General features: G+C 42.8%; 1 protein-coding gene across 1 annotated transcript in view; it reads left to right on the plus strand.

The window, feature by feature from the left end:
- LOC117524326 (aspartate--tRNA ligase, cytoplasmic-like) overlaps nt 1-26,174 on the plus strand; it is a 72,258-nt gene that overhangs the window by 21,954 nt on the left and 24,130 nt on the right. Inside the window, exons 9-11 of the mRNA XM_034186087.1 lie at nt 10,250-10,352; nt 12,815-12,895; nt 20,534-20,593. Of these exons, the coding sequence (XP_034041978.1) occupies nt 10,250-10,352; nt 12,815-12,895; nt 20,534-20,593 (244 nt within the window). The remainder of the gene's footprint in view (nt 1-10,249; nt 10,353-12,814; nt 12,896-20,533; nt 20,594-26,174) is intronic.

Here is a 26,174-nt window from a genome sequence, read left to right on the forward strand (position 1 = left end):
ATTGATTGATCATCAGTGTTATCTTTATAATTTATTTGTAATGACAAAATTCATCCAAATCTCAATAACGATCAGTGAGTGGATACCTGTCAGGTGAGCGTCATCATGGGTCCTGCTAGTGGTAACAGTATGATCTAATACAACCTGCTGCACGGACTGATGATTGACATTAAACCCGGATCCCCCACTCAATGAACTCTATTTATATAGTCTGTTTCCATCTGAACCAGAGGCTAAAACCACTGTACAATGCCTCAGATTCACCAATTCTCTCTGTGTCACACACACACACACACACACACACACACACACACACACACACACACACACAGATACACAGATGTCAGGGTACTGCTATGTAAAGTGCTTACTACATACTGGGAACCACTTGGGGATTCAGGACCCTGCCCAAGGGCCCTGAGTGATTTATTTATTTATTTATTTCCCCTCTGGCCTGACAGGGGTTTCGAACAGTGGATCCTCTGGTCTCAAGCCTACCGCTTAACCATAAGACCATCACCTCCCCTGATTAGAGTGCTATGACACCCAGACCTGCTAAAGGCCAAATGAACTCTTTGTGACTCTGGAGCCATTGCACATTTATGTTTTTAAGGGTTCTTAATTTTTTTTTTTTTTTTTTTTTAGTTTGTGCAGCCAAAGAATGTGATGATAACATGTCCACGCAAATTCCTTTTAGTACCACTAATTTTATGGACGTGATTAACATACATTCTGTGGCTGCCGGCTTGTCCTGTACTTTTGTATATCAGGAAGCGATGCAGCAGTAATGAAGAGATTGAGAAGCGAACCAAACCCCCTCGAGGAGAAATGCCTGATCAAGGCTTTTTTTTATTGATCAGTTTAGAATTAATTAAACCAGAGACACCAAATAAGTGCGTGTGCTTGTTTCTGCTTTGCTGTATGCCCAGTGTCTGCTCTTTACATACAGTGTGCATCAATCTTCTGTTTCATAAACGTTTTTCTCCTCAACATCTGTTTTTCCTCCAGGTGTGTAGCCAAAGAAGGGGGTCAAAAAGCCATTGCCCTCCTTGTTAGAGTAAAGGTGGTATTGCCAAAGACATTCACCATGTCCTTGTGGGGAAAATTCTGGAGAATTCTGCAGAAGTCTGTAGATGGACCCAGTTTCTGAATTATTACTTGTGACTTCCCTGATGATTTAGTATGTCTCGCAGACTACTTCTTGCTCAGTGGCAAAGATTCAATCTTCAAGATCAGACTGTTTCTCAGGATTTTGTGCACAATATGGCTGGAGTAATTGCAGACATGGACACAACTGCTGGTCCAGATGGATTGTGGGAGTTCATTGGGAGTTCATCTGCAGCTACTCCTTGAAATGTGCCTAGGATTGAGGATTGGAGTTGCCTGCACCTGTAGGAGGAGGTTCATGTCAGAGGACACTATATATATCATCCAGAGTGGTTACTTGGGGAGACTAATGCAACAGATCTTTGTTTCTTATTTTATTGTATTATTTCTCACTGTTTTTTTTTTTTTTGGTCATGTGAGGAACCTCAACTTTGCTGTTTTTCTCTCCCCCCCCCCCATGTGGCACATCATCACCGCTGACTGTGTGCGCGCTCCGATCCCTTTAGTTATTCAAACATACATAGATCTAAGTCCTACAGCAAGACAGCAAGCTTTGACTTGGTTCCAACAAGGCTGAATAGTAATTGGGCCCAATCTAGCTCGGGTCCTAGACTAGGTGCTTCGATCTGAAGGAACCGTAACCTTCTCTACTGTGGCCAATTCCCTAAGTCAAATGGAAATAACGCCATGAACCAGATCAGGAATCTATTCTCCATGATTTAATAACACACACATTAGTTTTCATGGCATCTTTCTTTCAGCTGGAGGAAGGTTGTGCCCAGACTGAACTTTGCAATCTGCTGTCTGACCACAGCGACCTCTGTGTTAGTGGTGTCAGCATCCCCTGACCGAGTGGGTGGCCCTATCAGCTGCTCAGCTGACCTGGCCTCATGTTTTCTTGATACTGCTGCAGCCTGAAATGACTTGTAGCTTCAGAAAATTTGTCAGAAGACAGGCTTTGATAAGCAAGAAACAATTTTAAAATTTAGCTCATCTGATATTGGAAAAAGTTGAGTAACAGTGCTTTGGGCAAGTGACATTTTTCCCATTGTTTTGTTCTTACGTAAGTGTCAGATGTTTACTTTCATGTGTAGTAGTTCCTCTGTTTCAGCAATATTGTGGTTGGACAGTTGGATTGTTTTGCAAGTCCTTGCTACAGACTAGCAGAACAAGTGAAAATGATGACATAGTTGGAAAGATAACGATGCACATCAGAACTTAAAAATAGCAAAATCATGCTGTCATGTGACAGCTGTCTAATTTTCTGAGAGCTGTTGTTTTCCTCAAAACACTTTGAGCCAGCATTGTGGATAAAGATGAAGGAAGCAACTAAAACTCAAGGTGGTACTGCTGTGTTGGACCTACTTTTTACTGCTGTAGGTCAAAATTCAATGGAAACAGCGTTACTGCCCTAAATTTTTAGAAAAGTCTAACATAGTTTATATTGCAGCATCACAGCCGAGATCCAAAATTACAACACCTTCTCATAGCAAGTGCTCTTCAACACTCAAACATCTGAAACAGTGTGTTCTTCTGACAAGAAGAACTGCACACACACCAGCCACTGCACTCATGTCACAAATAACAAAATGTGCATTATATTTTAATTTCAGCCAGTATTTTTAACAAGTCATCAAAATAACTTAGTAGCCAAATCCACATTAAAGCAGAAATTATTAATTTCAAGATGCAGTAATGAAATAAAACCAAAGCAATCTCTAAAATTTAAATAAAAGAGGCATATCTCCCTCTATCTGCACAGATTACAACCCAGTTACGTCAAATCAGATCTGTTACTCATTACTCACTACTCCATTACTCACTATAGCATACCCTAATCGGGAATCTGATTTATTTATCTGTTTTCAGCAACTGTATTAACCAATCTGGTGCCAGAAATCTGCAATGGGAGATCTGCTTTAAACACAAAGTACATTTTTTTTCATGGACACACTTTACAGTTATCTTGCTTAGAAAATGAGTGTTCTCCTTTAACACAGGGCTTTATTTATTCAACTGATCTTCCATAAGAGGGGAAAGACCAGTCCGGTTAATGTGAATGTGGTCTAAAGGATGCAGCTGTTGTGTGTTGGCAGAAGAACAACACTCTGGTGTTCCCTCATTAGTGTTTTTTAACGACGAGGAGAGAAGGATTAATGCAGAGTGTTTGTGCAGCCTTGCACCACATTGGACAGTTGGTGGTTCTCCTTGTACCTCTGCTAATTCTCTCGTTTCTCAGTGAGGGAGATAATAGCACCTTGTGCTCAACATCCTTTCAAACATAATTAACCCGTTTTCCCCCCCTCGTAGTTTTACTTTGGACACACTTGTTACACAGAGTATTTTTGTAACACGGCTGATTTTTTTTTTTTTTTTACAGTGACCTCATAATTTGTGTTACTGCATATTTGTTGTTGCACTCGCTCATATTCACAGAGTATATAAATAACTGGGGCATGATTTAATACTGATCTCAAACTTGTTTCTCTTTATTTTCATGTTATCCGTTGTGATTGACAGTTATTGAGGACTTTGTCACATGAATTGATAACTCTACCGGGCTTTCAGTCAGAGAAATCACGTGTCAGAATCTGATGTCGACTTTACATTACAGCGCACATCCTAACTGGTTATAATTCACGTCATGTTGAATTTTTTACATGGCACCTATTTTTCACATCTCATGGAAACAGTTTGCAGCAAAAATACTGCATTTGTCATTGTACCAACAACATTTAATCTACGTCTACACTTTTTACTCTAGTTTCAGTGTCTCAGATTGTCACAGATATGGATAAAGGTATTTTTTAAACCATTTCAGCCATCGGGGAAAATACTTTCTGGTTACAACAAGTCAATTTTCTGATCTTCACTGTTGTGTGGGCCGCTGAAGAGGAGGTACTGCTGGCCCACCACCACCAGATGGCGCCCTGCTTGAAGTGCGGGCTTCAAGCACGAGAGGGCGTCATAGCAACCGGGAGTGACAGCTGTCACTTGTCATCAGCACCAGCTGTCACTCATCACACATCACTATCACAATAAAGGCCGGACTGCCACTCCACCTCCCCGCCGAGAAATCAGCTACCACTCAAGGTAACCTTCTCTGCGGTGATTTTGTTGTATCTAAACATTGTTCTGTGTGCAGCCGTTTTCCTGTGGACTCAGTCTGAAGCTGGATTGGCGGATAGTGGGAGTGCAACGTTTTTCGCCTCTCACTCCTTCCAGGGAAGAGACTGACAGGAGCTGCACGGGTGAAACTGTTTCTGGAGGTGGAGGTTCTCCCTCCCGGAGGAACTGAGCAAGGAAGGATTACTGGGTGTGTCTTCACACACCCACCATTAACTGTTTCTGTTTCTGCCAGCAGTACCAGGTCTGACAGCTGGAGACGGTGGCCACCTGGGACTCGGGACTTGGCGGCTCCGGTGTTCTTCAGATCCGCTGGCGGTGGAAGCCGTGTGGGATCCGGCTCTTCTCTGGACAGACGTCTTCTATCCTTGAGCCTGCCCACACGTCACCTTGTGTATGATTGACTGTACTCCTCAATTGTTATTGTCTGTATTCCATTGTGCAATTCACAACATTAAATTGTTACTTTTTGGCTTATCCATTGTCCGTTCATTAACGCCCCCTGTTGTGGGTCCGTGTCACTACACTTTCACAACATTTACTTTTCTAAATGCTCCTCAACAAAACTCATAAAGAGTTCTATGGCTTGCGGGATCAAGATTATAAAGATAGTTTAAAATAGGCAAAGCAGATGTTCAGATGGTAAATTATCTGTATTTATATATTTAAAATTATAGGACACAGATCTCATGTGTACTTTTGGCTAAGGACCTTCAGCTGATTGCCGGTGTCTCCGTACCGAACGGTCTCTTCTCGTAATCGGTCCGCCCTGCCTTCACTGCGCATGTGTCATTCGTGGCGGTTCACCGATTATCACCTCGTTTCTGCTTAAAACTGCACTCTAGTCATCATCTATCTCAGAGACGATGTCTGAAGCTTTTGTACAACAATCATTTCCACATAAATTCAACATTATTTAATCATAAAAGACGGATGAAGTGATCAGAGCCCCGCAGCTACACGAGCTGCTAGCTGATGCATTCACTGCATTGGTCTTTCATAGCATCACAGATTTTTGCAGAGTTTCTGCATGAAACAGCCTTGTTTCTGCTTTAAAACTTTCAAACGATTTAAGACGTTTTACCTTGTCATTTGATGGTTAATAATCCCATTAATCCATTTGATTGCTTTGGGTGAAGAGACGCTGTCTCAGACGTGCTGCTGTGGTCTGAAATGATGCATGTGCAGACCGATTTTTAGGGGGGTACTGTTTGGACTGCGACACCCGTACAAAAAAAAAGCCAATTACTGCTCTGTAAAATTGCTTCCAATGGTGGTTAGGGCTAAATTTCAATCTTAAGTAATTTTTATGTGAAAGCAGAAGTGCTGTGAAAAGGTCATAAATCTTTGTGATTCGTCAACATGAATGTGTTATGGTTTTGTGGCGGCAGAGAGCGGCTTGTTAACTGTACAACATGCGAAACTGTGTGAATCAGCCCAGTTTGAGGCCTCTAGGACTCATTTGGACCATAGTTCTTTTGTTTTGACCTAATTCACTAGGGGTGCCTGGAGTTACATTTTCAAGAAAAAAAAACTGGGAGTCCACACAGCCCCACACAGTGAGATCTGCCAGTGATGAGTGAGGGAATTCTGATAAGAAATATGAACATAAAATGTATTTATACTAAAATATGTTACTTGTGCCCATGTAGTTGGGCTGGGGGAGGTTACTATTATTATGGTGTGTGTGTGTGCGCGTGTGTGTGTGCGCGTGTGTGCGCGCGCTACCCTTCTCACCTAGCTCTTATGCTGGTTAGAAGGGTTGCATAAACCCAGCAGGATTTTTGGACATCGTGCTTTATTTTGTATGTGTTTGTGTTTTTAAATGTTTTATGTATTTTATTTATTTTAACCTCCACTGCCTTGCGGTCATATACCCACTTGTGGGAAAGGCTTTAGAAGTGAACCTTGAGGAAGAATCTGAAGATGGAGTCACGAAGGTGACTTGACATTGTTATCAGTGTCCCTTCTGCAAGTCTTGCGACACCGTTGGTGCCAGGTTCTATCTGCTTTTATTGTTCCTTTGGGTCCACCAGCTGTGTGGAGAGTGGGGGCAGCTGCATGGGCAACAGCTGATCCTACATGCCATCCTGCTCAGGCTTCATAACAACACTGTAGAGGTCATTCCAGTGACACTGCAAGGTGCAGGAGCAGCAAGGGAAGTTGTAAGCGCATTTGAGTGGTGAAGGAATTGTGTGTCAGGGGTTGCTTCTAACGTGGGAGTGGTCATTGCATTTCATCGGACATCTACCGTCTGCCGCAACCTGGACAGCCCCACCCAGTGAGGTGTTGTCACTCCATGGCCTGCTTGCTCCACTTGGGTGTGTGGAGCTGAATAACTATCTTGATTAACAGGCACAAACACCAAACACCACACCAGGCAAACAAATAAGGCAAAAGAAGACTCTTCCTTTTGCCAATTGGAACATCAGCAAATCAAGGGCATAAGCAAGACTGCCATTATTGAAGGGGAACTCTCCAAATTAACCAGTAACTGAACTGTCTCCAGGAGACTTGACTGGCTGACATGGGCACCATCAGAGAACTAAGTTACACCTTCTTTTGACAAGAGAAGTCCTCCGATGAACCTCGGCAGCATGGTGTTGGCTTTGCTTTAAAGAACTTGCTCGTTGCCTACATCAAGCCCCCGTTATCAGGCACAGAGTGGATCCTTGCTCAGCGGCTCCTCACTTCCTTGGGGCCAGCCACCACCATTAGTGTGTATGCCCCAACTCTCTTTTCCACCCCAGAGGACAAAGATCAGTTCTTTGAAGCCCTGGATGAAGTTCTATACAGAATTCCTGCATCCACCTGGAAATCCTGAGTAGTTGTTAGCTTGTCCTGCTCCAGTCCCTTCATGAGCTCCTCTCCTGATGCTTGGAACAGCATTATATCTCCAGGATATGCGAGACGCTAACATCGTCACTTTGTATAAGAACAAAGAAGTCTGCAGGGACTGCAATCATTTTCGAGGTTATTCCCCTTCTGAGCGTCGTTGGCAAGGCATTCCCTGTGTTACTTTGCTGCACCTGTAGACTGTAACCTCCCGCATTTACCCAGAATCCCAGCGTGGCTTCCGAGCTGGCTGGTCACCAGTAGACATTGTGTTCTCATTACGTTCGGTACAGGGGAAGTGTCAGGAGCAGCGAATGCTCCTCTGCATCTCCTGTATAGAGCTAATAAAGATGTTTGGCCTGGTTAACTTGAGCACTCTCTTCTTGCTTCTACAGAAGATTGGCTGTCTTCCTTGGCTTCTTGCGGTCATCATGTCAAGTAGCACAGTCTCATTTGACGGCGGGTGCTAAAAGGGTAAAATATGACACATATGACGTAATTTCTCTACTTCCAGGGACAGAAACATGCCACTTTTTTGGGGTCAAATTACATGCAAACAAAGTGAAAATGCAAAGAAAGTGACGATACAGTGGAAAGTGGACGTGTGTTGCAGTTTGTTTATGACCGGAGCACAAACATGTCGAGGTGGTTGTGCAGGCGAGAGAACGGAGGTACTCTGGTTAGCTTTGTAGGCTAACACTTACCAACACAACCTCTCCCATTTGCCTCGTCTTCCCTTCTCCACTGGGAACCGAAAAAAACCCCGGATGTTTTTGCGACTGCTTCGGTGATTGCAGAGGAATACAAAACGGTACACCACTTTCCCGTGTGAAGTTATGCTCTATATATATTGCACAACGGGAGTGGCTGTCCCCATAAGTGGTCAAATCCCGCGATATCACGCAGGGTTCCAACGAGACAGCACATATGGTGCAACATCTGGGCTCTTCCCAGTAAGTAGTGAAGAAAAGCAAGGCTGCCTGCTTTGACATCTCCTTGTTCATGCTCCTCCAGTACGCTTCAGTGAAATGCCACAAATTGACTGGTTGAACAGTCAAAATCCTTAAAACTGACTTTTTTTGTGGCCAGTGGTCTTTTGTTTTTGTTGTCCAGTGTACACTTTGCCTCCAGTGTTTTAATAATTGGTTTCTTTTATTTATTTTTGTTTGTTTATTTGAACATCCTGTTACAATTTATATATTTGTTTGTTTGTTTGTTTGTTTTTTAAAGCTTGGTCCATGTCATACGAGGGCTGTCAATAAAGTAGCGGTCCTTTTTATTTTTTTCAAAAACTATATGGATTTCATTCATATGTTTTTACGTCAGACATGCTTGAACCCTCGTGCGCATGCGTGAGTTTTTCCACGCCTGTCGGTGACATCATTCGCCTGTGAGCACTCCTTGTGGGAGGAGTCGTCCAGCCCCTCGTCCGAATTCCTTTGTCTGAGAAGTTGCTGAGAGACTGGCGTGTTGTTTGATCAAAATTTTTTCTAAACCTGTGAGACACATCGAAGTGGACACGGTTCGAAAAATTAAGCTGGTTTTCAGTGAAAATTTTAACGGCTGATGAGAGATTTTGAGGTGATTCTGTCGCTTTAAGGACTTCCCACGGTGTGAGATGTCGCTCAGCGCTCTCAGCCGCCATCGTCAGCCTGTTCAAGCTGAAAACCTCCACATTTCAGGCTCTATTGATCCAGGACGTCGTGAGAGAACAGAGAAGTTTCAGAAGAAGTTGGTTTCAGCATTTTATCTGGATATTCCACTGTTAAAGGAGATTTATTTAATGAAAGACGTGCGGACGGGTCCGCGCGTCGGGACGCAGCCGACGCGGTGCGGCGGCACGGGAAAAACACCTCCGTGTTGATAACCATTTGTAAAATCCAGGCGGCTTTTGATGGCTTTTGGTGGAGTGAGTATATGAGAAATTGTTTAACAGCAGGACATGTTCCAACTTGTCCTTAAGGCTTCCAACGGAGGTGTTTTTCCTGTGGCGGAGTGTCGCGGCGGCTGCGAGCCGACGCGCGGACCCGTCCGCACGTCTTTCATTAAAAAAATCTCCTTTAACAGTGGAATATCCGGATAAAATGCTGAAACCGACTTCTTCTGAAACTTCTCTGTTCTCTCACGACGTCCTGGATCAATAGAGCCTGAAATGTGGAGGTTTTCAGCTTGAACAGGCTGACGACGGCGCCTGAGGGCGCTGCGCGATGTCTCGCTCCGTGGGAAGTCCTTAAAGCGACAGAATCACCTCAAAATCTCTCATCAGCCGTTAAAATTTTCACTGAAAACCAGCTTAATTTTTCGAACCATGTCCACTTCGATGTGTCTCACAGGTTTAGAAAAAATTTTGATCAAACAACGCGCCAGTCTCTCAGCAACTTCTCAGACAAAGGAATTCCGACGAGGGGCTGGACGACTCCTCCCACAAGGAGTGCTCACAGGCGAATGACGTCACCGACAGGCGTGGAAAAACTCACGCATGCGCACGAGGGTTCAAGCATGTCTGACGTAAAAACATATGAATGAAATCCATATAGTTTTTGAAAAAAATAAAAAGGACCGCTACTTTATTGACAGCCCTCGTACATATGGTGGTGAAACCTGACTTGTGAAAATTCATGAGGTGACAGTTATCAGTTTCAGATTGACACTTTAAAAAAAGTAACATTTTACCACTTGAATTTAGTTCATCTAATGAATAAAGCAGTTCTCATAACAGACAGCAAACTTGAGCCAAACAAACTTTAGATGTCTGTGAAGAGCGAGGCTTGCAGTCTTTCCACCCTCGCGTATTTTGAAGAACTGAACCATTTGACAGTCGCCAGATGTTTACGTGGAGCAGAAAAAAGGCGACAGCAGTTTGGTTTTGAAAGCACGAAAGCCACAAGCTTATGCGGTTTCATAGCCAGATCTCTTTCTTTCAGTTACAAATGTCATTGGAGCGTTTGTATTTTTGGTACCTGTGGTGATTTAAAATCTGTGGTGCATTGCCAACCCCCCCCCACAAATTAACTACCTGTACCGCTCGCTACCCATGCCGATCATGAATGTAAAGTGAAAACACTTGCATGCAACTGTCAGCCGCGGTTTAATGGAAAATTACTGTTCACATGCAGTTTGCCTCCCACACAGTTTGTTTTCTAAGTGCTGTCTGTTGTTTCCCCCACAACCTTTTCTCCAGCATCACCAAGGAAAGCATCATCGATGTGGAGGCGTCTGTGAGGAAAGTGGAGCAGAAGATTGAGAGCTGCTCACAGCAGGACGTTGAGCTCCATGTTGAGAGGGTAAGACTGTGGGCACAAGCACTGCTTATCAAACACACACACACAAACAATTCTTGGTAACACACACAAAATGTGGACATTCTGGTCCAAAGCAGATAAATGGAACCTGGCATTGGAGGATGAAAAAATAAATAAACAAAATAAAAATATTTAGCATTCATGCACGTACAGTCTTTTTCTGGATTATCAACACTCTTAAATTTGAAAGAATTTAATTATGTTCTGAAATAAATGCAAATGGATCGTATTTTAAAAGAATGAGTATTTAAAGTATCTAGAATTATTGAACAACAAAAAATGATTTCAGATTTACCATTAAGTGCTGTACTTTTTTTTAAATTGGTGTATGTCCAAGACATTTATTTATCCATCAATTGATGTATCTAAAGTAAACTGGCTCTAAAAGTGGTAATTTGCTGTAAATGCATTAATAACAGTAATTATGTTAAGGACTGTAAATACATATCGAATCGCATGGCTGATACATAAGATTCTCACAGTCTGTTTAACTGACTTCAGGTTCATCAATTTAATCACATTGTCAGCTTAACGTCTGGTTTGTTGCCATGAGCAGACTTTCTGCAGTGCAGCTCAATATTTCACTGTTAAGACATGAAAATAAACTGAATTGTCTATAAATACCACCTCCTCTCCTTTATCCTCTCACATGTTCATAGTCTCTCTTTCTCTTTGACTTTCTCTCTTTGAAAAGTTGGTTAATGACATCTAAAGTGGAATTTGTAGAACCATACAAGGCTGTAGCAGTTCAGCCTGTTACATGCAATGGTAAGTGTAATGTTTATTTGTTCATTTTGGGTCGAGGATCACGATCTTTTGTTGAGTCCAGATTGTAAGCCCTGTTTTTGAGGCTTGTATTTTTTTCATGGGAATCACGTGATTGATAGAAGTTAGATAGAAGATAGAAGTGGATTAGTGGTTAACACTGTTGCCTTACAGCAAGAAGGTCATGGTATTGATTCCCACCTGTGGCCTTTCTGCGTGAAGTTTGTGTGTTGTCTTCGTGTTTGTGTGGATTCCCACCGGGTGCTCCGGGTTCCTCCCACATCCAGAGATATGCAGGTTAGGTGGACTGGAAACTTTAAATTGTCCGTAGGTGTGAATGTGTCTGTTTGTCTAAATGTGACCCTGTGACAGACTGGTAGCCTGTCCAGGGTGAACCTCGCCTCACGTCCCATGACTGCTGGGATAGGCTCCAGCCCCCGGCGACGCTCAATTGGAGTAAGCGGTTGAAGATGAGTGAGTGAGTGGTAATATTATACTATGAATCCCTTTCTTAAATGTGAAGGAAGAAAATTATAGTGGTACAAAAAAAATTATTGCTATGACTTGAATCTTAAAAACACCAGAGGCCACACAGCTTTAATGGTTTTACAGCATTTTTTTTTTCCCCTCAACCACAACACCATAGATTCAAATTGGGGCAAATTGATGGTGTAAAGTACATGTCTCAAAAGGTGGGAAAAATGCTTGTCATTCTGCACAGAGGGCAGGTGAATTAAGGTGCCTTGACACCTGCACCCATTTAACCCCCGCACTGTCATGCAATTTGTTGTGCCAGTGCCACCCACTGGGTTCCCAGCTGGATACTGCGCTTTGTGCCGCTGGACACTGCATTATATAAAATAATTAATTTGTCATGGATTAATCATTTTCTCTGAGTTTGGCTGCTGAAAACACCTCTAATCACTTCCGGAATCAGAGAGGAATTTTCTTCAGCTGCAGCTTTTTCTTCATGAGGTGGCGAACGCATTTGGAATCGTCTCAAGGGTAATTATTTATAATGTTTATATTGTAATGACTTGGTAAAACAGTTGCATTTTCATTCCTTCTCTTGAGTGTCTATAAAATTATGTTTATGATAGATTTTAAAACATCCCATCATAATTGTTCAGATGAGCTGCGCTGTGATGCGATGTGCTGAGGCAATGACTCACACTCACATTCAGTGTTTTTTAGTTGTTTGCGCAGTGTTCATGTGAAGTTCATATAATTAATGCATGACGACAGAGATTTTGAACATTTCAAAATCTTCTTTGCGCACTTGCACAGAGCCGCACACAGTTTACAATGGTTTACAGTGAGTTTACTCTATTGCACAGCAGGTTGTGTACCAGTGTGCGGATCAAATTTGTGCAAGTGTCAAGGCACCTTTACATGCCTGCTGATGGAGAAGGCATTAGGCTGTATGTTTGTGTTGTATTGTGTTTCCCACCTGTGTATTGTTGCAGCAGTACTGAAGCATTTACATTTGCATGCAGCCAGTCACACAGACAGCTGAGGTGTGTGAAGATATAACATGAGACTCTCTTGGATGACAGTCCCTTTCACTTTGACTTCATCTGTGTGTCCAGGTACTTTCCAGCTTCTGAACCTCTACTGGAAACCTGAGTAATTTGTCACCCTCTGAATGTTGAAGCTGTTTGTTTCTTTCCCCCCCTCAGATATTTGTAATGAGCCCAGCAGAGCCTCGTCTGCCTCTGCAGTTGGAGGATGCTGTCAGGCCCGAAGGGGAGGGCGAAGAGGTGAGGATAAATGCGAAATTTCTCTCCAAATCCTTAGAAATGCAATTTTTTTATACCATATTTTCTGGACTATAAGTTTTGGGGGCAAGGTCAACTTATTATTATTATTACTTATTACTTATTATTACTTATTATTTTTCCTTATATTTCAAAGCACCTTATGTGGTAAAAAAAAAAAAAAAAACTGTTGCATTATCACGTGTGAGCATAAGATGGTACTGTCAAGACTCATGACAAACCATTTCTGTCCACCGATATGAAGGAGGTACTGGTGAGTCATACTCCGGAGCAGAAGGTGGCGCTAATGCAGCATTAACCTGGATTCCAGCCTCTATAAAACAAGAACAAAAATCTGAACGAGAAGGGGGCGTGTTGGGTCTTAGGACGACTTCCCATTGCTGATTTCTGGCTACAATGTTGGTCCTGATTTTAAAATGGGAGAAATTGGGTCAGATAAAAGCAAAAACAAACATTAAATAATTTTAAAAAAGTTTTTTTTTTTAAATAGTCATCAATATTTGCATTACTTGCTATTTTATATGATCCAATTACACACCAGTGTAAAGGAATTATTGTGTAACTGATAATGGTGTATTGGGAATCACATAATTTGCGCGCACGTCTTTCATTACCAAATGTCCTTAAACAGTGGAATGTCCGCATAAAGTCCTCATGCCGGCCTCTTCTGAATCTTCTCTGTTCTCTCATGACGTCCTGGGTGAATTAAGCCTTAAATTAGGATGTTTTCAGGTTGAAACAGGCTGATGACGGCGCCTGGAAGCACTGCGCGACGTCCCGCTCTGTGGGAAGTCCTTACAGTGACAGAAACACCCCATAATCTCTCATCAGCCGTTAAACTTTTCGCCGAAAACCAGCTTAATTTCTCGAATAGTGTCCACTCGGATATTCCTCACAGGTCCAGAAAAAATTTTGATAAAGCAACGCGCGCCGTCTCGAGCAGCGTGTGAAACAAAGGAATTCAGCCGAGAGGGCGGGACCACATCTCACTCAAGGCCTGCCCACAGGGAAATGACATCACCGACGCGTGAAAAAAATCACGCATGCGCACGAGGGTTCAAGCATGATTGGTGTAATCGCACGTCATTCAAATCCATATAGTTTTAAAAAAAAAATAAAAAGGTAGGATACTTTTCTGATAGACCTCGTATTATCCATTTTACTTCTACCCATAACCTCATTAAATATCTTCAACAGTTTTTTACTGTTTCCAGTTTTGTCCTCCAATTTGGATTGATAATACTTTGTTATATTATTTCTTAATGCTCTGTAAGATTGCCAATCTGTCATACTACCAGAAGCAATAGCAAACTTCTTCAGTAGGTCTCTTTCTTTTATCAGATTTTTCAATTCACTACCCAGCCATGGGGCTTTGATTGATCTTACAGAAAACTTCTTAATAGGAGCCTGCTTATCACACAGGAGAAAATAAATTCATAAAGGAGTCTAGTGCAGACTCTACATATGTATTCTCTAGTACAGTGTCCCACTTTGCATGTTCAACATCAGAACAGAAATCATTCTCTGAAATTTTTTATATAACCTCTTATGAATTACCTCAGGACCTGGTTTAAGCCCCGTTTACACATAGACGGTAAGAGCTCCCAGAAGCGTCCTGGGAGAGTTTTTGGCCGTCTTAAGGATCAAACGCCGTTGTTAACGCCGGCGCAAGAGAGCGTGGCTTAGTTCCAGCTTCACCGGGAGTCGTCGAAAAAATTATTCAACATGTCGAATAATTCCGGGAGCGCTCCCAGAGAATTTGCGTGACGACGGAGACAATGCGAACAACGGCATTTGATACTTTTTAATCGCCGTTTCATCCTGCCCCTTCCTGTAATGCTGCAGTTTACACCGCCGTAATTGGCGGCCGGCGTTGTATCCCTAACCAACGGCGTGTAAAACGGCGATAGAGCCCACACCGTCGTCCTCAAAGGCGTTTTAATCGGCGACAGGGGCAGACAAAACGGCAGTGCTAGCGGACAGTACGCCGTTCTAAACGCCACCTCCCGGTTAAAACGGCGTTCCAAACGGCCGATAGGCGGCGGTCAGTATAAAAACGCTAGCGCGCTGCATGCAGGCCTCTCACTCGCGGCCAGCTTTAGATATTTTTGCAGAGAAGCTCCAGTATGCCTCCTAAAAGAAAGTTGGCAGCGGCAAGGACTTAAAGAAGAAGGAAACCAAGAGGTCTGGTTCAGAAACAGAGGGGAGGCCTGTGGTGGAGACGGAGCAACACGTTGAGGAGGGGGAAAGGAAGGAGAAGAAAAGGCTGAGGATGATCTCCCTCCCCCTGCAGTGACAGAGGCATGTATTCCTGCTGCTTCAGCCTATTATACTCTGGGGGCGGTGCCTATATGCAAATGATCCAGGAGTAACGCAGGATTTGCCTGGATAAAAATCTGCGTATTAACCAGCGGTACACATGGCATTATCGGCGGCAGCAGAACACCGCCGTTCTCATGCGCGTCTTAACCTGTGATTGTAAAGGATAGAACTGGGTACTAACCCCCATTGCCTGACGTGTGCCGGACGCTACGGCGTCAAAACGCTGCTTTATTCGGCGGATTTAGCAGCGTTTTATCCGCCTATTTGCGGGTAGTACGGCGGTCAAAACGCCGGAGAAATGCCCCACCCCTTTCCACCGCAAAAACAGCCGGAACTACCGTGAACTTCAGTCTACGTACTACCCGCCGACAAAACCGTCTATGTGTAAACGGGGCTTTAGGAACATTGTGGTCACTAAAGCCCACAGGAACTGATACAGCTTTAGAGCACTTCTCCGCACGGTTAGTAAAAACTGGTTAATACATGTAGATGTAATTGCTCCATCACGATTAATATAAATTTTTGCGGGTACATTTATAAGTTGAGATCAACCGCATACCATAGCAGCATCACTCAGAGTCCTTTTTGAAGTAGTTATTGGAAACCAGTCAATGTTCATATCCCCCAGAAAGAATATTTCATTGTCATTATCAGTTACATTATCTCACATATGTTAGTCAGACAGTCAATATTTAAGCTAGGCGCTCTGTAACAACAGCATATCAGTATTGGTTTCAAAAATGGAATATGAAGTGAAGCCATAAGGCTTCTATTCCAGACATGCGTAGATCTTTCCTTATCTTATCAAGAAGATGGCTCTGTACCTAAACTGCCTTCCACCTCCATGTCTGTCTGTCCCTTCTGAATATATTACCCCCCTGTTTGGACACAGCTACGTCATCCATAGTATCATCTAAGTGTGTTTCAGAAACAGCCATTGTTTTCATACAATATAGAACTAAGCTCATGAATTTTGTTTTTAAACTGCAGATATTCAGGTGTGCAAATTTGAAACCTCTTTTAGATAATTTAATAGCCATGATTAAAATAAATAGTAACTTACACACACTTAACCTCTCATATATTCACACATATGCTCACTATTATTTGTCCAGCTCTAACATTTCTCTGATTGCCAACACCTTTCCAACATCTGGCCCACCATTCAGTTTAATGAAAACCCTACAATATATTGACCATGTTGAGTGGATTTTCCCCTACGTTCTCAGGAAGCGAGCCTTCCTCGCAAAGTCAGCATTTCTCTTTGTCAGGTTTTCATTCAGGTAGACCTGTGTTCCTGCCAGTTTCCTGCCTTGGTGTAGCAGGTGGCCTTTATGCTTTCTGTTGACATATCTTAACATTATAGCTGGTTTATCACTTTTAGCCCCCCTTGGGAGCAGGTGACAAGCCTCAAGTTTACTGCTGTCCATCTTGATCCCCTTAGACTGAAAGAATACAGTCACCTCTTGCTCAGCAGTGAGTATGTCCTCCTCATTGGGTTCTTCACCATTCTCCATTGCAGCTGCCTGGGCATAGAACGTGGGTTTGGTCTCCAGTCCTGTGACAATGATGTCATTCAACAGTGTGTGTTGTTCAGAGTCATCCACACGTTTCTCCAGCAAGGGAATTTTCTTGTCCTTTTCTGAAATTTAAATTCTCAAGGCTTTCACTTCACCTACAAGGTCCAGGGTCATCTTCTGCTGTTCTTTTACCGTGGCAATGTCTGTTGATAGAAATTCATGTGTCCTCTTGATATCATGAGTATCCTTAGAAGCTATACTCCTTGGTGCCATGGTGTGTAGTTGTTGTAACTGCAACTTCCTGCAGCTGAATCCTGGACCAGGCCTATTGGCAGCTATTTGCCATGAAACCCTGGTAATAACTAGCTTGTACTGTCTGGGTGGTAGCTTGTAGCTGCTGGCCTGGTGGTAACTGGCTCCAGGCCTGTTGATAGCTTGCAGGTGGTGGCCTGGTGGTAGCTTGTAGCTGCTGGCCTGGTATCTGGCCTCCACAGAGATCTGCTGGCTAGTTGTAGCTGGATGCATCTGAAGCTTGAACCTGGCCTGGTGGTGGTTGTCTGTCTGCCTCTGGAGCCTAAGGCTCGCCTAGTGGCAGCTTGCCACTGGCTACAACTCAAAGCTCAGGACAGGCCCTGATGATGGCTGGAGTTTCAGCCTAATTCAGTTTCAACAAAATTTTGGTTTTTGTCACATTTTAGTTTGTGTATTGTCAAGAGACACTTAAAAGCCACTAGTGGAACTTTGAACAAAAAATACAATGGATTGATCACACATTTGTTTGTCTCATCACAAGGCCCATCTTGGAACCCAATGTGGTGAGGAAGACTGTCTCTTGATCAAATCCCAGTCCAGATATCTACATCTAGTGGCTGGGAAATCTGAGACTGATGGGGTTTGAGGACCTGAGCAGCTTTCATCTGCCTTCACAGCCATTAGGTTACAAGCCATCACTGCCTCCTCCTGATCCACAGTTGAGGACTTCTAGTTTCATCACAGCCTCGTTAGCTGTTTCATTTTCAGGGTTCCTGTTGGGCCTTCATGGCTACCGTAATGGCCATGGGGGACAGAATTTAGCCACCATATTTCGCTGCAACAGGCAGTCCCCTACTTGATCTGTTACCCAGGTGTCATGAGGTGGATGAATGACACATTCCATTTTTGGAACCAATGCTGATATGACACCCCATATTAGTAGTGCTGTGGAGTAGAAAGACAGGTGTTCAGGCATGTGCTGATATTTGTATCTTTGCTGATTTCACCCAGGAAAGGTAGATCAACATGGGTTTACGGAATTTAAGTGGGGGACAGGGGGCAGCGGTGGGTCACACAGTCTATGCTGAACTTTACCTTAGTTGCGGTGCATCACTTTTTCATTATTGGGGTATTGATAAATGCAACATGGGCAAATTGATATTAGGGCTTATATCTGAGATGGGGGTGGTGGGGTAGCGCACTGGTCTGTGTTCATCTGTAAGGCCGGTTTGTGCAGCTGCAGCAGCGACCTAGGTGTTTTCTGCAGGGACTCAACATGTCAGTCATACATTTCCAGCAACACCTGCCATCTCCAGAGGCACAGACATAAACAGACATCTCTGTCAGTGTGCTGTTCTACACACACACACACACACATACACATTCAGCTGTTTGGAGCCGGATGTAGCTTTGCAGGTTATCAGCTCAAACCCCAACGGGTCTTCTGAGGAAGTCTGACAGCCGTGACCCTGGAAACAGTGGTTCTCTCACAGATGAAACATTTATGCTTTCAGTTGATTCCCCTTCCGTCCTCATTCTATTATCTCCAGTTTTTTTGTTTTGTTTTGTTTTTTTCATTATCATTGCTCACTGTGGATTCAATTAGTTTTGCCACTTGCCCTCTAATAGCTGCATGAAACAAAGTGTTTTCTTATTTACGTCGTGAACCATGTTCACTGTTTTACTTATTAAAATCAGGGTGAGGTCAACAAGATCGACTGATCCAGTTGCTGTTTCTTTGTTTTATTACAGTGCGCTTTTGCTTATAATGCTGGCTGCACTTCTGTGTTCTCCGGAGGAGAGTAGAAAAGCCTCAAATCAAATTTGTAGCGTCAGTGACCACAAACATTGCAGGGAGGATCGGATTAATTCAATACTTTTTGGATTAGCAGTGAGTTTAAATGAAATGAAAAATTACTTATTCCTTTTTCCCCCAGTTCTCCCTTTTGTTTGTTAGTTTACAAATAAGTAGAAAAGTTTTGCTTTGTATTATTTATATAAACGTATCATGAACTTGTTAAACTGAAAGGAAAACAAATATTTGCAATTAAAGGTAAAAGCTACTGGAAAAAAAGTCAAATTTTAGTAACTCTGGCTGTGCTAGTTTTCCCTGGTATGTGGGATTTTGATTGAAGGGGGGCTTTGATTGATGAGGAGGGGTTGCAGGAACAAGGCGCTCAGCAACTTCACGGAGCAATGGTGGATGACGGCTGCACTCATGATGACCTGCTGCACATTTTCACACTTTGTCCACACACACATTCTGTCACCAGAAAACCTCTCACTTCTTTCCCTCCTGAGTCCATTTAAATAGTAGTGTACCAGGGTCCTGAACAAGTGGAACAACAGATAATTTGAATGGTTTAATTCTTGTTTTGCCCAAAACCTTCCATTGTGCTGAAATTATGCATTGTTTGAATAAAAAAGTGAACTTGCCTGAAATGCACTTGCACTTTGCTCTTTGGACTATAGATTGCCAAGACAGGGTCCAAGGTATAATATATGCTGTGTTTTCCATAAAATATACCGTATCCCTGCGTTGGAGTGCCCAGTGCCGAGCATCACTCCACCCCCTTTTTTGAAGAAAGTTGGTTAAATGCTGACCTGAAATTAAAATGATTATTTTAATTAAAGTTGATTAAATGCCCTAATGTGACCCCACACACATTTAAAAAAAACAAAAACATATTTTAAAGTTATTTTTCTCATCTCTTCCATGTCTGACTCGTGATGACGTCCTCAATGTGCAGTGGTAGTACAGTCGAAGTTTATGCTGAACTGTGCCTGAGTTTGTAATGATTCTTGTGCAAGAAAACAAAGAGTTCTAGGACAGACAGGCTTTGTGAAGGTTAACACGGAATTCTGCTGTGACTGTTTTATGCTGACGATGTCAGAAAGCAGCTTAATGTCGACTGAACGTCCACTGGTAAGCTACGAACAAGTACAGAACAAAACAACCATCAGGAAAGTTCTCTGTCTGATGTCATTCAAAGTTTTGAGGATGTACATAACTTTCCATGGAGTCTGGCTCTATGGAAAGTGAAAATGTGTTCCTTGTCATCAACATGACAAGGAATATATTTAATAAGGGAGAAGAGGACAAAAAGACAGACCCACATAGGTGAATTATTTGTGGTTTATTTTTGATGAAATCAGACATTTTATTGAAATGGCCGCTCCAATGAAAGCAATGCTGGCCATGTTCATGCATCGGTCCACCCCCCTTCTTTGGGCAGGATTTTGCATTTCGCATGGAACACCTCAGGCACTCTGATGCACAAATACTATAATTACTTTTCTCAGCATAACTTATTGATCTTGTTTACAGCAAGATCAAAGCTAAGAAACTAAGAAAAAAAAATTGAAAGTGCCAGATGATATTTGATTGCAAGATGGGTTTTGGTGGGGGTGGGGGGGCTTTTGGTCTCTATTTTCATCTTATCAGAGGTAAACCACATGATTTCAGTTTTTTTTTTTTTTTTTTTTTTTTTTTTTAGCTTACTGTAACATTTTTGTTTGTCTTCAGGAAGGCAGAGCCACCGTCAGCCAGGACACCAGGCTGGACAACCGCGTGATTGATCTCAGGGTAAGTTTTTTTTGTTGCTGCTGTTGTTTTTGTTCTTTTTTTCTGAGGAAAAACAGGGCCTAAAACTCAAATTCATGGAACCAAAACTAGAAATATGAAACATTTGAAGCTACACATTTCCATTTATTCACTCCCAGCAGCAATTTGATTTAAAGATTTGAAATGTCATAAAACCACAGTTAAAATAAATTATGATGTGGTGGATTAATCTGAGGTTTTATTGAGTCATGAATACTTTCCAGAATTTATTAGATGTCTAAATTTGAGGCAAACTGCTGTTTATGATAGACATCACTACGTTTCCATCCCAGATTTGACTGTTTTTGGGCCAAAACAATCATGAATGACACTGACCACAACTGTCAACTGTGACACCACAAATGCTGAGCACAGTCAGTGTTTTCTTTAATACACAGAGCTGTGAAAACTCAGCGGATCTGAGGAATTCCGCAGATTTCATCATGGGGGCGGGGGGGCGGTGTATTAGTGTTGTACTCTGTAATCGTGATCGTCACTGAGTTTATAAAATACCTATCGCAAAGGGTACTGTTACAACATCGTGCAAGTTTTATAAGTGGGCGACTGACGCTATCATGGTGATATGAACCAACATCTCTGAGGAATGTTTCCAACACCTTGTTGAATCAATGCCATATATATATATATATATATATATATATATATATATATATATATATATATATATATATATATATATTCTCCCCCCCCCCCCCCCCCCCAAAAAAATAAAAAATGTTGCTTTCTTGTTAATGTTAAGTTTCCACTGAATCAGTGCTTGCATAAAGGTCTGGTGAGGGGTATACACCACAACAAGGTGCTCCGTAACAGGTTGCAAAACCAACAAACACACCAGTGAAAAGCCATTAAATGGTTCAGACTATAAAATGAGGTATTTATTTATTACCATAAATAATACTTAGAAAATATCTGTCACTGTATATTTACGAGACGTACAGTCAGGTACATAAGTATATGGAAAGATACACTTCCTCTTCTTGCTCCCATTAGGGCTCACCACAGCCACATCATCCATCTCCAGCTCACAGCGTCCTCTGCATCTTCTTCTGTCACCCCATCCACCTGCATGTCCTCTCTCACTACATCCATAAACCTCCTCTTAGGTCTCCCTCTTCTTCTCCTGCCTGGTGGCCCCCTACACGTCTCCAAACCATCTCAAGGTCGCCTTTCTGACTTTGTCACCAATCCATCTGATTCTTATCATAGCATCTTCAGCACTGTTGCCTCCACAGACACTCCACAGTGCTAGTCTCACTGCTGTCAGCTATTGCACTTGCCAACACTCCAAAAAAAAAAATCAAAAATCACTCCTGCCACTCTTCTCCATCTGTTCCCTACTGTTTGTGCTCTTTTTCACCCCTCTATCACACAACAGTTACCTTCATTCATCCCCTCTACTCCTTGCAACCTCACTACTTCATGATCTATTTCACTAACACACATGTACTTTCTTGCTTTTATGGTCTTTCAATCCCCTTTTCTCCAGAGCATATCTCCAGGTTCATTCCGGTCTATTTTCTACTCTCACTACAGATCACAATATCACCTGCAAACATCACAATCCACGGAGGCCCCTGTCTAATCTCATCCATCAACCTGTCATCACCATTTAATACATAAGTGTTCAGACCTTGTCTTTAGTTTAATTCCACTTCCACCTTGAAAGTATTTATTTATCTTACTGCACATCTCACTGCTGTCACACAGTCCTTGTGCATATCATTCATCACTCTTGCATACCACTTCAGACTTTCTCATTCAATACCGCAATTCTTCTCTAAACTTTCTTGAAATCCACAAACACACAATGCAACTCCTTCTGGCCTTCTCTATACTTCTCCATCAGAACTCTGAGAGCAAATATTGCATCGTAGTGCTTTTTCTTAGTCTGAAAGCACATTGCTGCTCACAGAGCTTCATCTGTTTTCTTAGGGCTCCTTCCACTATTCTTTTCCCTAATTGTGTGCTGTGGCTGGTCAACCTTATGTCTCTGCCATGACTGCAGCTCTGGACATCACCCTTAAAGGCTTGGTTACACATAGACGGTTTTGTCGGCGAGTAGTACGTAGACCGAAGTTCGCTGTAGTTCTGGCTGTTTTCGCTGTGGAAAGGGGCGGAGCGCGCACAGCGGGGCTCCTCCTCGCTTTTTCCCCCAAAAAACTCTGTCATAATTGTGTTTAGAAACCAGTCACCATTTGCTTTATTATACATCTGTGTAGTTAATTAATAAAATATTCTCTACAGACGATTCGCTCGCACGCACGTAAAAAAAAAGAAAGAAAAAAAGAAACTCCGCTCCCTGCTGCTGCTGTTTGCAGTGGGGCTCCTCCTCGCTCTTTCCCCCAAAAACTCTGTCATAATTGTGTTTAGAAGCCAGTCACCATTTGCTTTATTATACAGCTGTGTAGCTAATAAGCAAAATAATCTCCAGGACGATTCGCACGCGCACGCACGTAAAACAAAAATAAACTCTGCTCCACGGTGCTGTGGTGCTGCTGCTCGCTCCAGAAACTCTGTCATGATTGTAAAATAAAGGACAAAAGAGACATAAGTCCTGCTCACAGGCTACTACCAGATACAGGACATGTTCACATCTTCAAACTCCAGACCTCCACGTCACTACATATTCAGTCCCTGATTGGTCAGCGGCGCAACGAAAACTGCGACACTACAGGAAGTGGCAGGATGAAACAGAGATAAAAAAGTATCAAACGCCATTGTTCGCGTTGTCGCTATCGTCACGGGAGGTCTCCGGGAGCGCTCCTGGAATTATTCGACATGTTGAATAATTTTTTTGACGATTCCCGGTAAAGCCGGAACTAAGCCACGCCCCCTAGTGCCGGCGTTAACAACGGCGTGTGATCCTTAAGACAGCCAAAAACTCTTCCAGGACGCTTCTGGGAGCTCTTACCGCCGGCACTAGGAAACGTGACTTCATTCCGGCTTTACTGGGAATCGTCGAAAAAATGATTCAACATGTCGAATAATTCCAGCAGCGCTCCCGGAGAATTCGCGTGATGACGGAGACAACGCGAACAACGGCGTTTGATACTTTTTAATCACCGTTCATTTTCATCCTGCCCCTTCCTGTCGTGCCACAGTTTACACCGCTGTAATTGGCGGCCGGCGTTGTATCCCTAACCAACGGCGTGTAAAACGGCGATAGAGCCCACACCGGCGACCTCAAAGGCTTTTTAACCGGCGACAGAGGCAGACAAAACAGCGGACAGTATGTCGTTCTAAACGCCACCTCCCGGTTAATGGCGTTCCAAACGGCCGATAGGCGGCGGCCAGTATAAAAACGCTAGCACGCTGCATGCAGGCCTCTCACTCGCGGCCAGCTCCAGATATTTTTGCAGAGAAGCTCAAGTATGCCTCCTAAAAGAAAATTGGCAGCGGCAAGGACTTACCAAGAGGTCTGGTTCAGAAACAGAGGAGAGCCCTGTAGTGGAGACGAGCAACACGTTGAGGAGGGGAAAAGGCTGAGAGATGAGCTCCCTCCCCCTGCAGTGACAGCTGCTTCATTATTATACTCTGGGGGCGGTGCCTATATGCAAAAGTTCCTGGAGTAATGCAGGATTTGCCTGGATAAATCCAGCGGTACACAGGGCATTATCGGTGGCAGCAGAACACCGCCATTCTCACGCACATCTTAACCTGCGATTGTAAATGATAGAACTGGGTATTAACCCCCGTTGCCTGACGTGTGCCGGATGCTACGGCGTCAAAACGCCGCTTTATTTGGCGGATTTAGCGGCGTTTTATCCGCGCATTTGCGGCTAGTACGGCGCTCAAAACGCCGGCGAAATGCTCTGCCCCTTTCCACCGCGAAAACAGCCGTAACTACCGCGAACTTCGGTCTACGTACTGCCCCCCGACAAAACCGTCTATGTGTAACCTGGGCTTTATATTTAAAAATTGATGCCTGTGCACTTCTTTGGCATCCTGTCTCTTTCCAAGCTTTTATTACACAAGCTGGTTCATCTCTCCAGCTCCATGCCTCCACTGATATGTCATCAGGACCAACTGTCTTCATCGTCTTCATAGCTGCCCTCACGTTGTCCTTGTTGGTCGGTCCATCATACTTCCTGATTCACACTCGCCTCATCATGCGACATTCTCACCCTCTCATTTTCTTCATTTATCAGCTCCTTAAAGTACTCTCTCCATCTTGTCAACACGGTGTCCTCGCTTATCAGCACATTACCTTCTGCACCCTCTGTCACCCTAACCTGCTGCTCATCCTTTCCAGCTCTGTCCCATCAAGTCCTTTTCTCCTTCATTTGTGTTCATCTTCACGTTCAGCTCCCTATACATCTGTTCATCTTACGCTGCATCTCCTTGTCATCCTGTCTGCTGCCTTCATTTTTCTATGTAAATGATTTTTCACAAACCTCTTTCTTCTTACATTTTCCTGTTCTTTCTCATTTCACCATCAAGTCTGCTCATCACCCTTACTTTGTCTAGATGTCACACCCATTACCTTTCTAGCTATTTCCCCTCACCACTTCTGTAGTAATTATCCAGTCATTCAGCATCTCTTCACTTCTCTCTATATGATGACCTTAGATGTGAAGAAAACAAACTATCATCTGATGGCTATTTAGCTATGACCTCTCTTGCTACCATCTTATAGTCTCCAAACTGTTTCAGGTTGCATTTTCTGCATAGAATGCAGTCCACGTGTGTGCACCTTCACTGTACTGTTACTGTACCTTCTGTACCTTCACCCCGTACTGTTCCTCTTTCTTAAAATGTGTTTTTGCCACAACTAATTCCATCCTTTTTTGCAATATCCACTACAATTTGCCCCTAAAAATTCTTCTCCTTCATAGTACGTCTACCGACACACTATTTTGCAAACCAACTAGCCCCCTTGATTCATTCATTATTATTATGTCCTCATCTAATTCTTCAAAGGATTTCTTGCAATTGAGGCAATTGTCAAAGTTGGGTCCAGCACTTATAGGTGTAATTGCCAACAGTGTTTTGATATGATTTGGTTTGGAGAAAAAAGGGTTTATCCTTTAATCCTATTGAGTCTCGGCAACAAAAATGACCAAAATTATAAATATCCACAAATGGTAAATAAACAAATAAAAATGTTGGACATACTTGAAAAGAAAAAGTAAACTAAGGAGTGAATACCACCTGAGAAAAAACACTTTGTCTCAACTATCTGTCACACTTGGTGAGACAGAGAGTTGTCACATAGTAAAATATGAACATAAAGTTTTATAGTAGCAAAAAAGTTTATTTTGGATTTATGTTATGTTATATCAACATACTTCTCGATGCCTTGGAGGTATTTGCTATTTCTGTGCTGCACAAAGGATCTATAAAATGCTCTCTGTAAACTGTAATTCCTCCCAGTCAGTGACGTAAATAGCTGTTTGTCCATGTTGTTTGTTGTGATTGATTGAAGGTTGTATGTGGGTTCACCACAGCTTATGATAACACCAGAATCACATGAATAAAAAAAAAAAAAAGCCCAGTTCTGCTCAACGATAAATTGCTCAGTATTGTGCTTTGAAATTTTATG

The sequence above is a fragment of the Thalassophryne amazonica genome, chromosome 14 (genome assembly GCF_902500255.1).
Source record: "Thalassophryne amazonica chromosome 14, fThaAma1.1, whole genome shotgun sequence".
NCBI classification, from domain to species: domain Eukaryota; kingdom Metazoa; phylum Chordata; class Actinopteri; order Batrachoidiformes; family Batrachoididae; genus Thalassophryne; species Thalassophryne amazonica.